This window comes from Hyla sarda, chromosome 7 (genome assembly GCF_029499605.1).
Source record: "Hyla sarda isolate aHylSar1 chromosome 7, aHylSar1.hap1, whole genome shotgun sequence".
NCBI lineage: Eukaryota > Metazoa > Chordata > Amphibia > Anura > Hylidae > Hyla > Hyla sarda.
Genome location: NC_079195.1, coordinates 125,690,573 through 125,706,563, shown reverse-complemented (window position 1 = coordinate 125,706,563; position 15,991 = coordinate 125,690,573). Strand labels below are relative to the sequence as shown.

The window sequence follows — 15,991 nt, the reverse complement described above, 5'->3', positions numbered from 1 at the left end:
GTCCAATAGTTGTTAGGAATGCAATTACCCTGATTACTTGTTTAACGTATTTATTATTGTTAAACATTACTCCATGGGCTGCAGTATATACTAGCAATGTCACCCATGAAGAAGACAGGGCTAATGGCTTCCATAAATTGACTGACACCCATTTGGGAGCAAGCTGTTTATACATTTCTGTTAGTAATCCTCATTAGAACCATTTGTCATGAATGAACTGTGAGAGAACAAATCATGGGGAGGAGGATTCTTTTATGTACACAACAAATAACATTTCGACACTAAGCTACATTTTTGTGTATGCTGCAGTTCCAGATGGGGTCTGATATGATCATTTATATTGGCAACTCAAAAAGGTTTCCCAAAGATGACAAGTTCCAACTTATCACTTATCCAGAGGACAGGGGTCCTGAGTGCCTCTGTTTGAAGAGAGTGATGGGGAAGTATGTGCACCGCTACGTCATTAAAACTTTATAGGTAGTAGGAAGTTCTACAGAGTTTGAATAGAGCATCATTGTGAATCCTCATCTGCTGCTCCATACAAACCGGGGCATATTGCAAGTGAACAGTGGGGATCCAAGCATTCGGACACCTATCAATCAGACACTTACATTTTCATTATGGAAAAACCCTTTAGATGCTTGTACTATATAGACAAAAAATAGGTCTCTGGATGGCAGTCTGTGAACAAACAACTCCTTTGATCCATCCTTTATTAGGAAGCATCTGTAATCGTCTTGGGGAGTTGTATGTCGTATGTTGGAGTGGTATATTATGTGGCGACCTACTATAGGGGCACTTGTGGTGTGGCAACTTGGATTGCATTTTTTGTTTAGGGACTTATCCTTTTTTACCTAAAATTACTGCGACATCAGGCATCTGCAATTTATTAATAATTTAGTAATTTAGGTAATATAGCTGCTATGATAAATGAGGCTATATATATATGCCAAGGTGTGTATGGGAGATGTATGTACACTACCTGTGGGCACTTTATATCATTCTCAGTTTGCCATTCCTCTTATTTTATTGCACTTGGACATGTTGGATTAATAAGGATGTTATAGTATTTATTGCATTTAAATCTTCCACTGTAGCATCATTTTGGTGTAGTCAGTTAATCTGAGTTTTTTCCCTCCTTTATAGCCAGAGTCTGTAAGAAGAGTCCCCGGGATTGCATGTTAACATGAGGTTCCCAAATAAACTGTTCACAGAATATTCTTCTGCAGGGAACCGAAGCAAGTATCTATGATCACTTTCAATGTGTGAAGAATCCTTGCAGCAAGCATTCAATTATGCTGCAGTGCCAACACAGTTCCCATTACCAAGTTTCCATTGAAATGAATGGGCTCTCCATGCATTGCAATAACATGCTGGATTTTCTAAGCACTCTTTATAGCCGTTCTCTGCTGTGATTAATAGGTGAGGGATCCCCTTAATTAACTTAGAATCCTCTAATAAAGCGATTTATAATTTTTTCTAAAGCAGTCAACAACCCATTTAAAGATGTTTCATAAAGCTATTTGGGTCTTCCTTGTATTATATGTGATTATCCCTATTTTTAGGACTCTTGCGAAAAGGATTAAAGGCTCAACTGTTAATAAATTCAAGAACAAAAAATCTGGACCCAATTTTAACTACATTAGCCCTAGTTCTTCATATGTCCCAAGTTGTGATAATGTTGGTACAGAAAGCTTGTTACTTTGAGCTTGCTAATAGAAGCATGACTTCATCTATGTTTCAGAATATTTTTGGCTTGTTTACTCTTATTAGCATTTACGCTCATCTAAGCCCTCTCTTCAGAATTGTCCAAATAATGAGTCACAGAAAACTAAAGTATATTCACCCATATAACTAAATATGAAGGCTTGTATAAGTGTGACATATTTATTAGGTCTAATGTATTCCTACTATATTTACAACCCTGAGTACATACTGATATCTGAAGAAAATTAATAGCTGCTGGCCCTAGCTGGCCCGCGGCCAAAAGCAACAAATAAAATTGTTTTACCACCAATATAATTTCTATTCTACCGAAAATGATATAAATCACATAATAAAGAAATACCTAATGATTCCTACACAAAATGTATTAAATGATCACATTTGCATGACCTGCGGCAAAGGAGGAAGTCAGCCAAGAACTGTGAAATATTTATATTTCCCTGCTTAGGTAAAAAGTACATGTCTTAATAAAGCATGGAACAACTTAGTGTCCCTTGATTCAACTGCACGGAAGCTTCAGTAACAGGCCTGAAAGTGTGGAGGGCTTCCTTTGGGATTGTTGCCGACTATTCACAATACAAGCATTATTCACACAGGTCTGTGAGCTAATATCTTAAAGAGGTACTCCGGTGGCAAACTTTTTTTATTTTTAAATGAACTGGTGCCATTAAGTTAAACAGATTTGTAAATTACTTCTATTTAAAAATCTTAATCCTTTCAGTACTTATTAGCAGCTGTATGCTACAGAGGAAATTCTTTTCTTTTTCAATCTCTTTTTTGTCTTGTCCACAGTGCTCTCTGCTGACACCTCCGTCCGTGTCAGGAACTGTCCAGAGCAGCATAGGTTTGCTATGAGGATATTCTCCTGCTCTGGACAGTTCCTGATACGGGCCTCAGGTGTCAGCAGAGAGCACTGTGGACAAGACAAAAAAGAAAATCAAAAAGAAAAGAATTTCCTCTGTAGCATACAGCTGCTAATAAGTACTGGTAAATATAAGAAGGGTAAAGATTTTTTAATAGAAGTAATTTACAAATCTGTTTAACTTTCTGGTACCAGTTGATTTAAAAAAAAAAAAAAAAAAAGCTTTTCACCAGAGTACCCCTTTAATGATCTTGTGTCTTGCCCTTGAGACAGTTGTATTTTCTGTCACATCTCCAAAAAGCACAGCCCAATCTAATTATGAAAAGCCTATTTTGTGACTTCAAATTAGATTTTTTAAGGAGCATGATCAAAGATAAAAGTTTAGAATTACAACTGCTCTCCTAGTAAAGTACAATATATATATATATATATATATATATATATATATATATATATATATACAAGCCCTTTTTTTTTTACGTGCTTAAGATGTGCAATCTTCTTTTATCCTGCCCTATACAGATCCACAAGTTGTTCTGGACTAGCCCTCTACAAAACTTCTTGTCTTGCCTTTGGGAGTTTTCATGGATCTCCATAGCAGTCCAAGCCAATTACTATATATAAGCTAGCTTGAACAGTTAAAGTTGGAAGCGGACATTGATGTAGATGGTGATTTGTAAGGACAAACAGTCTTTCAATGACATTTTCATGCACCACCCCCTCAGGTCCTGCATAGTTTAGCACCTTGAATGAAAAAATTAAGGATGGTTTTTTTTGTATTACCAAACATGTAATATTATTGCAAAACCAGATGTTGTCTCAAGTCTGGCTGTCTGAAACTCCTACAACTGATTCCATGATGACATAGAATTTCATGGTTCCAATAAAATAGACTGACGTTTTATATTTAGCATAAGACTCATCAAATTGAAAAGAATTTACTTTTGGAAACTCTGGCCTTCCAATATGTCCATTAAATTACATGCTGGATCCTTCTGTTTCTACTGATGAAATAAAATGTTTCTTTTCAAGTGATTGCAGATTTGGACAGATCAATGTATCTTACGTTGCATGCACACCCCGTTTTCACTGTACGGGTGTCGGATCCGGTGGTGGGTGGGGAAAACCGTGCACTCCCATACCCCAGCCAGACCGACACCCTAATCCATTGACTTTACTGAGCCGACTGGAGACACCGTTTTACTCCAGTCGGCTCATTTTAGACTTGTATCTGGTTTTCTGACGGGATCTCAAAACGTAGTATACTACGTTTTGAGGTCCGGTCAGAAAACCAGATATGGGTAAAAAATGAGCCGACCGGAGTAAAACAGTGACTCCGGTCGGCTCATTAAAGTCAATGGATTAGGGCGCCAGTCCGGCTGGGGTACGGGAGCGCACAGTTTTCCCCTCCCCTAGCCGGATCCGGCACCCGTACAGTGAAAACGTGGTGTGCATACACCCTTACAGGATTAACTACTTGTACCTTGTTTACTTTGTGTAAGTATTTTGATCAATATTTTTAGCCAACACCAGACAATGGTTCAAAACACAAAGATATGTGTAAACCTTTTCAGCTTATTTTTCTCTTTGTACATTCCACTCCTAGTTTTGTCTGATAAAAAATGCGGACCAAAGTACTGACAGGTTAGAGTGACCCTAATTTACGGAGTACACTTGTGTGGATAAACTCTAAAGAAGATGGCAGGACCGACTAGGATGCTATGCTTAATCTCATAAAAGAGATGATGGTTTATTTGGGGTATCAAATAACAGGACTGGGCTGGTCGCGTAAAGTGTCCATACACCTTAGATTAAAGTAGATAAAACTGAACAATTTAAACCAAAACAATAATTTTTCGGGTGAAATTTAACCCCCATGATCATTTTAGCCAGCCAATTAAAGACTGCTATGCTCTAAAAAGGAATCAGCCAAGTGTGAAACTTTCAGTTGACGCTCATGACAAAAGTTGATCTGTAAGTAAAAGATCATTTATTCACGAATGATCTTTTGGAATAAAATACTCAGAATGCTTCTAGGATTTTCCCTTCAAGATAGATTGTCCTTTGCCCGATGGCATTGATCATATATGGCCAGTTTGAAAAGCTTTAACAATCAATATGGACAAAATTTGAGTGAGTGTGTCTGTAAAACGAGAGTTCATCAGACAATGGTTTGTTCAATGGTTGTTCAACCATCAGTCTACTTTTATCTTATGTGTATAGCCACTGTTAAGGTAGTCATCTACTTTCAATAACTGTTCGCCAAACATTCATTTAAACAACAGTTATCTCTCCTGACCTTCCTGTACATATAAACGATGGCATGACCGAACATTTATGTTTCCTCTATGGGGAGGGGTTAAGCCACATCCAGACAGCCCTGGTGTTGGCCTATCTTTCCTCAAACATCCAAGACACCCAACCCTTCTCTTTACAAGCATTGCCTGGAGACAACCATATGCTTTACACAGCTGAACCCATCAAAGTTGGCCAATTTAGCTGACTTTGGTCTAAGGTATATGGACACCTTTAGCCATATATTCATACTCAGCATAAAATACGGAAATTGAAAGCATAGCAATTACATATAGTGATTCAATGTTTTATACATAACCATTAGTATATCAGATAAGTAAAGGATAAAGAATTGTAAATAAGAAAACTCTTATTGTTGCGTGTTACAGTATTGCCTTGCAAAACCTAGGAACTTACAGGAGGGCCACGGGGTCCTATAACAGACATGCCCGGTTCTCCTGGGGCTCCCTGCAGAAAGACAGCAGACAGAAAGAATAACAATGAGACAACACAGAGGAACACACAGTCAAGTAATATAACAAAGACAGAGAATAGAAATAGCTGTCTAAATGGTCACAGGGAGTGAAAAGCTTGGTGTATTGTACTAGGGTTTAGATTCCATACGATTGGTTGTTTAAGAAAGTAAACACTTAAAAGACAGATATAGAATATGATATCTTATTGGGCATATGTTAACAGGAGCTAATACAAATAATAAGGCAGGAATACAGGTGGAGTCAGTTCCTATTGGCTGTACACTGACGCTCTCTCAGAAGTCAGGAGAAGTCATCATAAGCCGGCACTCATGAGATCTTCAAAGCTTTATTTTGGACAGGTTAAACATAACAGCTTTGCAAAATTCACATAAAAACCAATAGCTGTAAAAACATACTTTACAAGTTTCAGATTTGCTGATCCTTTAACAAAACCTGACACCAGTTTTCGTTAAGGAATCAGCTGATCTGAAATGTATAAACTACATCATGTTTTTCCAGCTATTGGTTTTTATGTGAATTTTGCACAGTTGATATATTTTACCTGTCCGCAATAAAGCTATGAAGATCTCATGAGTGTCGGCTTATGATGACGTCTTCGGACTTCTGAGAGAGCGTCAGCGCACTGAGCCCAGTGGGAGCTTACTCCACCTGTATTGTTGCCTTATTATGCCGGCTTATGATTATTTATTCTGACTAATAATAAGGATTTATACAGCCTCCAGTTAAAATAAACTAATATATCAGAAGTTTTCAAAATGAAAAAATGTCTGCCATAAAATAATATTACAAAGGTGCATTTACAAGTGTGAGAACTCCTAGTTAAGTTAAAAACGTTGAAATTCTTTACAGTTGCTCTGCACACCTGTCAGTAGAATGAAGCCTGTATTTCAGTACAATGTCCCTTCAACTGTATTCTCTTGGCAAGAATTTACTATCACGCTAACAAATAAGACTATCATGTGTTATACTATTTATCTGTACTCCAATGGAAAGGGCCCCAGAAGGTTTGTAGAACATCTCACGGAATGTCTGTATGATTGGGTGACATTGCTAAACTAGCAGAGAACACAGATTCTTTCATAGACCCCATGGCAACATGTGCACAATACAAACTATCACAGTCAATCAGAACATCTAACAGTATTTCCATTGGGTGTAAGCTAATGCTTTCTCAATGGCAGTCAATGACAAGGGTCACATCTGTAATCTCTCATACATTTTGTTTCTGGCACTTAGAAAACCTGAAAACAGAACTGGCTGTATATAAAGGGAAGCATTCCATAGACTTAGCAGGGAAGACATCATCAGAATGTGGTTTCACAGATTTATCATTTAAGGAAAATCATACTGCTTTTTGAATTATGTGCAAGCAATAAACTCTGGATCAGAAACACACCCAACGCACAGGATTATTTGGTTTTAGAATAAATGTTAAATGTGATATTTTTTTTTACATTACGCATTACATGGATGATTGATTTTCTTTACATCTAAATCTAATCAACACTTAAAGGGGTACTCCGCTGCCCCAGTGCCCCAGTGATGTCACGACCCCGTTGTCAGGACCCAGCATTCTAAATGAACGCCGGGTGCTGCACAGAGATTGCAGGGGATAAGGTGTCTAGGGGCAGAGTACCCCTTTAAAATTGTAGCTCCCTGTACCTCTTAAATTAAATAACTAAGCTATATCCAGATCTGGCCATAGACAGTGGAGAGCACCTGTGAAGGAACATCACCGGAGCCCTTTGCTTTCCAAAAGATGATCAACAAGAGAGTAAAGTGCACACTGTATACCTGCTCCGCATGTGTAACTGCCAGAATAGCAGGCAGTGCAGCTGCTGTGGGGTCCAGAAACTTAGGTAAGACCATCTCCACTCAGAGATCAGTGTAGTTACTGATGACTGTGGATGATGGAAGATAAAGATCTACAAATATATTGTGGGACCAATGAAAGAAGACAAAGGAAACAGCATTTGGAGACCATGGGAAAAATATGCAGGACATATTGGTAACAGAAATAAACATTCAATCTGGATGGAGTGCGGCCTTATTTCAATTTTCTTTTTTTAATGAGTCTCCTTTTTTGCTTGCTACATCTCTAGTTAACTCTTAATGGGCACTTTAATAATTCCTGTATCAAATAGTTAACTACAGTAGACACACATTCTTTCCAAGGCTTGTCAACATGTAAGGGGGTGAATCCTATGGTGCACTTTGTAGTCTATGGGCTGCTCAGTTGTTTAATAATTTCTGCATGTAACCTAATGTACTGTATATATTTTCACTGTTGTTTGTTTTGACATTGTATGTAGTTTTATGTACAGGAGTTGCCACTAGGTGCCCCTGTTGTTCAAAGAATCAAGAGGTGATGATGCAATATGATACAAAACAGGAAGAGGGAGCTAGTGTGTGACTAAAACGACATGGGTTGCATGGATTTACACCTGAAGAAAAGCCTACACTACACTTGCTAAAGAAGCACATAAAGATTGCTAAAATCAGTGAAGCAGCTACAAAAGACCTAAATAAAGAGACAGTGACCAAATATCCATTGATCTGACTGAAAAAGCTATAAGTAATCAAGTTATATCAGAGCAACTGCATTATATTGAAATCACACCAGAAGTTTGAGTAAAGTTTACAAGTTGTTTCACAGAATCCTAGCATCCAGAAGTCTTCCACTTCACTGACAACAGGCGTGGGGTAACAGATGAACAGTGGGTTAGTTATCAATCTGCCATGTGACATATACATCGAGGATTCTTATCCCCGGCATAACCCTAATTATCTCCCTTAGTGGCTGGAGGCATGGTCGTATAGGACATAGGGGGAGATTCATCAAAACTTGTGCAGAGGGAAAGTTGACCACTTGCCCATAGCAACAAATCAGATCACTTCTTTCATTTTTGAAAAGGCCTCTGAAAATGAAAGAAGCCATCTGATTGGTTGCTATGGGCAACTGGACAACTTTTCCTCTGCACAAGTCATGAAGAATCTCCCCTATTGTCACCAGGCATAAGGCTGGAAATGCCAAACCGGTGTGATCCTGTGTGAAATAACACAGGTCTCCTGTGATAAAAACAGAATCCCGAGCATAAATTGTGGAGTCAGATACTATTATTACCCAGTTATTGTTCTAATATGTTTAAAAAAAATATGAAATTATGAACTTGGTTATACTTCTGTGCCTCTTTAGGACTTAACATCCCCAACGTTATTGTACTACTGTGGGAATTACTTTGGTTTGCACTGGCTTTTTTTTTTTTGTTAAAAGAAAACAACAGTAAGAAAAGAGAATCCACCCACACCTTAGACTTCCTTGATGTATATGTGAAATGTCCCCTGGGCGAGTATTGTCTTATTGCACATTCATTTACAATAACTCAGGATCATGGCAAGCACGGTGACCCAGTGCCTAAAGGGATTGGCAGAAAATATGGTCGTTTTACAGCACTGTTGACCTGTGGTCAAATCCAAATAAAACTTGGCCATACATAGAGATTGTGGCCCAGATTTATCAAACTGTGTGAAAGAAAAAAGTGGAGGGATTTTCCCACAGCAACCAATCACAGCTCTGCTAACGAGCTCTGGTAAAGTGAAAGCTGAGCTGTGATTGGTTGCTGTGGGAAAATCCCTCCACTTTTTTTTCTCACACATTTTGATAAATCTGGGTCTGTATGTTCTCGACCTGTTTGTGTAGACACTCACACCCTCACTAGCTCTTAGATATTGAAATTAGATTGTGAAGACCACTGAAGACAGGGACTGGTGTGAGTGATAATGATGTTACATTTTTGTATAGATTTTATTTATGAAGTTATGTTGAAGGGCAAGACTACACTTTAAAGTCTTGCTTTCATTAAATACAACTTTGACATGTCAATCAGACATGTCAAAAGTTGTTGATCGTACTAGGTCTCAATTCTGAGACCCGCTGAGATCGAGAGTTAATAGCTGGGGAACTGGGTGACATTAAGCTTACTCCTCAGCAAGCTGAGAGATCAGTACATTTCTGTGCAAAGACTTCTGTGCAGAGAAATAGACTGATGTCCTGGTTGGCCAGAGAGTGGAGCCCAATGTTGCCCATTTCCCCGACTGCAGCAGGTCTTAGTAGTGAGACCTAGTGCTATCAACAACTTCTGACATGTCAAAAGTTGTTTTAAATGACAACAGTACTGTCCTCAGCCATGTTTATATAAGGCTCCCTAATTCTGGATTCTACTATTTTATAAAGGGAACTGCAGTATTTATCACTCAATTTACCCATTTATCTGGTTGCTGCTGGTCTCGTGCTAAAGCTAGTCCAATGGATCAATACATTTTTAATATGGTACTTACTGTTTCAATTATAGTTAAGAGACTGTAATTGAAGGAAAACTGTTCTCAAGATGAGACTCTATGGGGCACATGTATCATTTCCAGTGTATAATAGAAGTTTTTTAGCCCTCTGCCTGTTGTGTAAATTTGGCGCAGCTGCGTTAAATTTATCATTCTTGTGCAGCTACTTTCTTGAATTGCGTTTAAATTTAGAATTCTCCTCAGAGCATAAATTTACACCGCAGCTCTATTTAGTAGGAGCTTTGTCTGCAGCGCATCTGCATCTAAACAGTAAGTGTGTCCTCGTTATTAGTTTTAGAATTTTTTTTCTTCATTATGTAGAGTTTTAATCTCACAATAATACCACTTTTTGCACCCAATTATAACACATGGGGGTGGACATAGGGGTATTCTATGCCAGTGTTTCCCAAACAGGGTGCCTCCAGCTGTTGCAAAACTCCCAACATGCCTGGACAGTCAATGGCTGTCCGGCAATACTGGGAGTTGTTGTTTTGCAACAGCTGGAGGCTCCATTTTGGAAACAGTAGGCACACGGGTTGGGAAAAAGAGTTAGGAAGCGCACAATGTTTCCCAACTAGTGTGCCTCCAGCTGTTGCAAAACTATAATTCCCAGCATGGCCAGACATGCTGGAAGTTGTATTTCGGCAATATCTGAAGGGTCAGATGTTGACGAACTACAACTCCCAGCATGCTTGGGCAGTCTGGGCATGCTGCTAGTTGTAGTTTTGCAACAGCTGGAGGTCCACAGTTTGTAGACCACTGTATAATGGTCTCCAATCTGTGGTCTTCCAGATGTTACAGAACTACAACTCCCAGCATGCCTCGACAGAGTGGGCATGCTGAGATTTGTAATTTTGGAACATCTGGAAGAGCACAGATTGGAGACCATTATACAGTGGTCTCCAAACTGTGGCCCTCCAGATGTTGCAAAACTACAACTCCCAGCATGCCCAGAAAGCCAAAGGCTGTCTGGGCATGCTGGGAGCTGCAGTTTTGAAACTCCCAGAGGCAGCAGTGAGATCGCTTTACGGCGATCTCACTGCTGCCAATGAAGATGCCGCCCTGCTGCAAACTCACCGCGGGGACGCACCACCCCCGGGACCCCTGGAGGACGCCGCTCGCACCGGGACTGCTCAGGACACCGCATGGCCGGGTAAGTGACGCCGGGGGACGGGTTAGGGACACTTAGCAGAGCGGTGTGTGTCCCGATCCCAGTGATCCGGACTCACACACCGCACTGCTAAGTATTCTCATAGCGAAACGCTGCTATCAGCTAGTCAGATTTGACTAGCTGATAGCAGCGATCGCTGGGGGGGGGGGGGGGTTTGAAACCCCCCGTGGTCACATGGTAAGACGGCTGACTATCAGTGATACCACCATCTTACCGGGCGCTGGGGAAAAGAATAACGGAAAGCAGTAAATTGTAAAAATAAAAGGAGAATGATCTACAGTGTTAAGTGGATTACAAAGCTATTTTAATGTGACGGAGCTTGTTCAATGATAAGTAATCAAACATTTCCTATGTAAATGTATTAAATTGTTGGATCATAAAATAACAATATACAAGTGATCTAATGAATAACTGAACTGTAAACAAATATTCTATATGCAAATTATTTTAAAAGTGCTTTGGAATAACCAAGGAGTAAAAATATAAAGTAAACCAAATGAGGAATTGAGATAGGAAAGTAAAAACATTCCGGTGGTTCCTTAGTAGAACTTTCCTTCAGAAATAGAAAGGATTGCTACGTGCAGTTAAAGTTGGCTTATATTTATGGGGAAAAAGACGCACTTGCGTAAAATTTTTTAGTGCAAAGGAAAAGAACGCAGGTAATAAATCCATGTGTACTATATATGTCACTCCAAGGTACCCTGATTCAGCCACATCTGGAAGATATGCTCTACCAAAACGTGCGCAAAAAAATGCGCAAAAAAAGGGCTTGCGCAAAATTTTGCGCAAAAAAATACACACAAAACAGGGGTAAAATCTTTGATACATGTCCCTCTATGTGTGTATATATATAAATAAATAAATATATATATATATATATATATATATATATACAGGTCTGGTAGTTGGAAGCACCACTACTCTAAGCCAAGGCCTTTCAATGAAAACCAAAAAAAACATTTACATGTTTGTAGACTGTTTCCCATTTCCTAAATGTGTCAACACGTGTTAGTGTTCAGTAACATTCATCGATGCCAGTAAAAGAGTGGCCTGGGCTATGTTCCTTTGTCCTAAATAACTTTTCTTTCCAGGAAAACAGAATGATTCAATTGAGTTACATATCATATCTGACTAAAGAGACAGCTGTACAACAATATTGTGATGTTTGAATAATGTAATGAGAATAGACATGCTCATGGATGTGTAGTCATCATGTACACATAGTCAGTTCAATTATTACAGAAAAGGTGCTTCATTCTGCTCTCATGCATGCCGCTAGATTTTTTTTCACATGTAATAAAACTGATATCTTTTATTTCTAAAACATATTATAATTTTATCATCTTATACTTAAAGAGAAGCTGTCATCACTTTCATGCTGTCTAAACCACGAGACATCAGGGCGGTCCCCAGGGGCTTCGGTCTGCCCTACTAGCCTTGATTGAAAGATCTTTTCCTATACTTAAACAGGGAGCAGTCTATCAGTCAAGGCTGGTAAGATGGGGAGAAGACAAGGGGACTGTCCTGACAGGTGGCATAAAGGTATGACATGTTCCCTTTAAAGACCAGAAATTACAAGACTGTCCAGATTTTTTCAATAGATAAGTGAAACACTTCTTGCAATAGAAAATGGGGAAAAGAATAAGACCAGCAAAATGCAACTTTTTATCAATCCAAATTTCCCCATAAAATGGAATCACAGGATTGTCCTGCAGCCCTCATAGATTTTATGAATTTTATATCTATTGGCAACTTTATGGAAGCAGTTTTCAGCTTTTCTATATCTAGTCCAAAATGTTTTATTTGTAATCCTCATGAAAGATCAACCCCTTTATTTGAACTTCGCATTGTATTCATCCTCTGCTTCTTTCTAGAAATGTTTGACTAAGTAATTTAAATATCTAAGGATAGAGAATCTCTCAATCTAACACCCCCTATTGAATACATTTAAACATAAAACATTGGTGTGGCATTCCCATCTCATTTGTGGGCTGAATGAACCTTATTAAAATAATTTATATGACCCCAACTTTAGTTTATTATATATATTATTATTTATTATATTATAGTAATATATATATATATATATATATATATATATATATATATATATATTACTATAATTTAATAAATAATAATATATATAATAAACTACAGTTGGGGTCATATAAATTATATATATATAATATAATAAATAATATATATATATATATATATATATATATTATTTATTATATAACAACTCTCCTATATGGTAACCATTCAATCTTTTTCAAATAATTAATATTCAATTTAGGGAGTTGATATGCAATGAGTGTTGACGGTTGGATGGAGTGTTGACAAATGGAAGAAAGTGGGGGTTTTGTGGGTAAAAAAATATATTTAAGGAAGAAATATTTCAGACATTTAGGGGATTTCAGGAAGAAATTGAACTTTGAATACCATCTAACTGAGCCATGCTTTTCAGACTCAACAGAAGATGTTATAGTTGCAGGTTACTAAAGATCTATTTTGGATATTTTGGTTGAAACAGGATGATCATCAGGCTTAATCCCTAAAATAAATCAACTTTTGTTCGGTAAATTTCATAAGCTACATCTGGTAAGAGCTTTTTCTAAATGGCATCAAAAGGTTGGAATATAGACCAAGGAACAATAGAGATCCCTGTTAGAAGCATTGCCCAATCGTTCTCTTGGGAACGGAGGTGTGTTTGTGTGTTGGGGGGGGGGGTATATTCCCAAATATATATATATATATATATATATATATATATATATATATATATATATATATATATATAGTGTTTCAGACATTACCATTCCTCCACAAAGTAGGTATTAGGCAGGATCTAATATGTCAAATAAAGAGATATTTAGAAAAAAAAAAAAGTTTGACTCAATTTACAATTTTGCATTATATTTCCCCTGTTCAATAGGGTGTGTCCCATACAAATACTACCTGCACTGATTGGATGGTACAGAAACACAAGGGGAATGGTTACACCCAGTTGTTACCAAATTCATACATATCCAAGAGGAATAATAGAGAATTGCTACAATGCAAAGTTCAAAAATGCTCCAATTGATATTGTATGGAGTGTAAAAGAAAGCAGACATTAGCTCTATTAAAGATGTGATGAGCTTTCTACATATAGTTTATTTCATATTTAAGTTCTATTTTTACTGTCAGTAGATTTATTGGAGGCATGTATCCCGCCTTACTTCCTGCTTGACTATAGAACATCTTTGTCAGCGTAATGTGGTTGCAGATTGCTTATTGTTTCACAACACTTGTGCTTTCCATCTTAGCTGAGTAAAATTAATAGATTTACATGGTTTTCCCAAAGTGCTGAGCCTGTCTCTATGCAGGTCCAATACAATAGTGTCTCCAGTTTATAAGAACAACTACATATGGGCTTTGTGGTGAAGATTTCTGGTCAGTATAAAGTTTTCTTCACTTCTGTGGGTGTTTACGAGGTTATAATTTCAACACAGGCGAGCCCTTTGCCATGTGGTTGCTAGCGCCAAGATGGTCTAGGGGTACCAAGCATTAAGTTATGCAAAGAATCCTAAATAGCACAGTGTTTAGGAAGGGAGTTATTACGTGCAGCCGAGGCTTTTATCTACAGACATGGAAGTAAGAAAGCAGAAACTCAAAAGAGGAGTCATTTTGTTGTTCTGGCTTCATGTAAACAGTTTCCAGATGGCTAAACATGTGGTTAGAGGGTATTCCGTGGAAAGGCGGAGCTGACTCACCTTCTCTCCTGGATGACCCTTTAATCCCTGGATCATTTTCATCAGCCAAAGTCCCATGTAATAAGACACAATTGTAAAATGGAAGAGAAGTAGAAAGAAAGATAGGTGAGCTTCACAGAGAATGGACCATTGTTAGCATGTACATCATCAACAACTTTGCCGAGGACAAACAACAGAGCAATGTGTGTTACAGATGTGACCCCCTAGTCACTCAGCTTCTGGCATGATATATTGTGACCTATTACTTGTATTCATTACATAAAACCTCAATTGAACAAGTATCATCTGTTCTTTGTAAAAAAAAAAAAAAAAAATGTTTATCAACTTAAAGTGATTTAATGCAGGTGAAGGGATTAGCTGTACTATGAACAGGAATTAGCGTCAATTAACTAAGACCTGACAGGCCCACGACCGTGCCAAAATCTGCATGATCCTGACATGATGCTGGAAACAACACAGTGACAAAATCTAAAGAACAACGGGGTATAATGGAGTTGCACAGTTTCTTACTTTTAGTCAACCAGTCTGCTGTCAAGTAGCGTGAAGGCTAAAATATAGTTTTTCAGGGCTGTATGTATTTAGCATGGACCGTTTTCACAACCCAAAAATACAGTATTGAAAAATAAACTCAACACAGCTTTATTAAAAAGTTGTGAAACAAATGATCTGGAACAAAAAATAATGAAGTACTGTATATAGATAGAACTCCCATGTCTTAACTTTTTCCCAATTTAACCACATTAACCAATAATAATAATAAAATAATAATAATAATTGAGATAGCTGCTATGGTTGGATGACTCCAAGCTCACAAATGAAAGTGATATTCATAATATTAAAGGGGTTGTCCAAGGAAAACAAAAATGGCTAGGGGTGTTAAAAAATAATAAACATGCTACACTCACCTCCTTGCCCTATGCCATGCCAATGATCCCGGTCCTCCACTAACTTCTGTTTCCCAAGCCGACAGGAACTGGCCCACTCAGCCAACCTGTAGCCACAGAGATGTCTTGCCTCAGTTGGTGATTGGACAGTTCCTGTGATTTTGGGATGTCACAGCAATACCAAAGAAGCAGGGGCAAACATGAAGCATATCAGAAGCATTGGCACAGCAGCTGTGGGGAACCGAAGGCCGAAAGAGGTGAGTATAGTGGGTGAGATTTATCAAAACCTGTGCAGAGGAAAAGTTGACCAGTTGGCCATGACAAACAATTAGATTGCTTCTTTTTTTTAGAGTGCCTTTGCAAAAATAAAGAATTGATCTGATTGGTTGCTATAGGTAACTGGTCAACTTTTCCTCTGCACAGGTTTTGATAAATCTCCCCCAGTATGTTTTTACCCCCCCAGA

General features: G+C 38.1%; 1 protein-coding gene across 1 annotated transcript in view; it reads right to left on the bottom strand.

Moving 5' to 3' along the window:
- LOC130282440 (collagen alpha-1(XIII) chain-like) overlaps positions 1-15,991 on the bottom strand; it is a 191,643-nt gene that overhangs the window by 161,406 nt on the left and 14,246 nt on the right. Inside the window, exons 2-3 of the mRNA XM_056530694.1 lie at positions 14,644-14,670; positions 5,300-5,350 (exon numbers count right to left, since the gene is read on the bottom strand). Coding sequence (XP_056386669.1) covers positions 5,300-5,329 — 30 coding nt within the window. The 5' untranslated portion in view covers positions 5,330-5,350; positions 14,644-14,670. The remainder of the gene's footprint in view (positions 1-5,299; positions 5,351-14,643; positions 14,671-15,991) is intronic.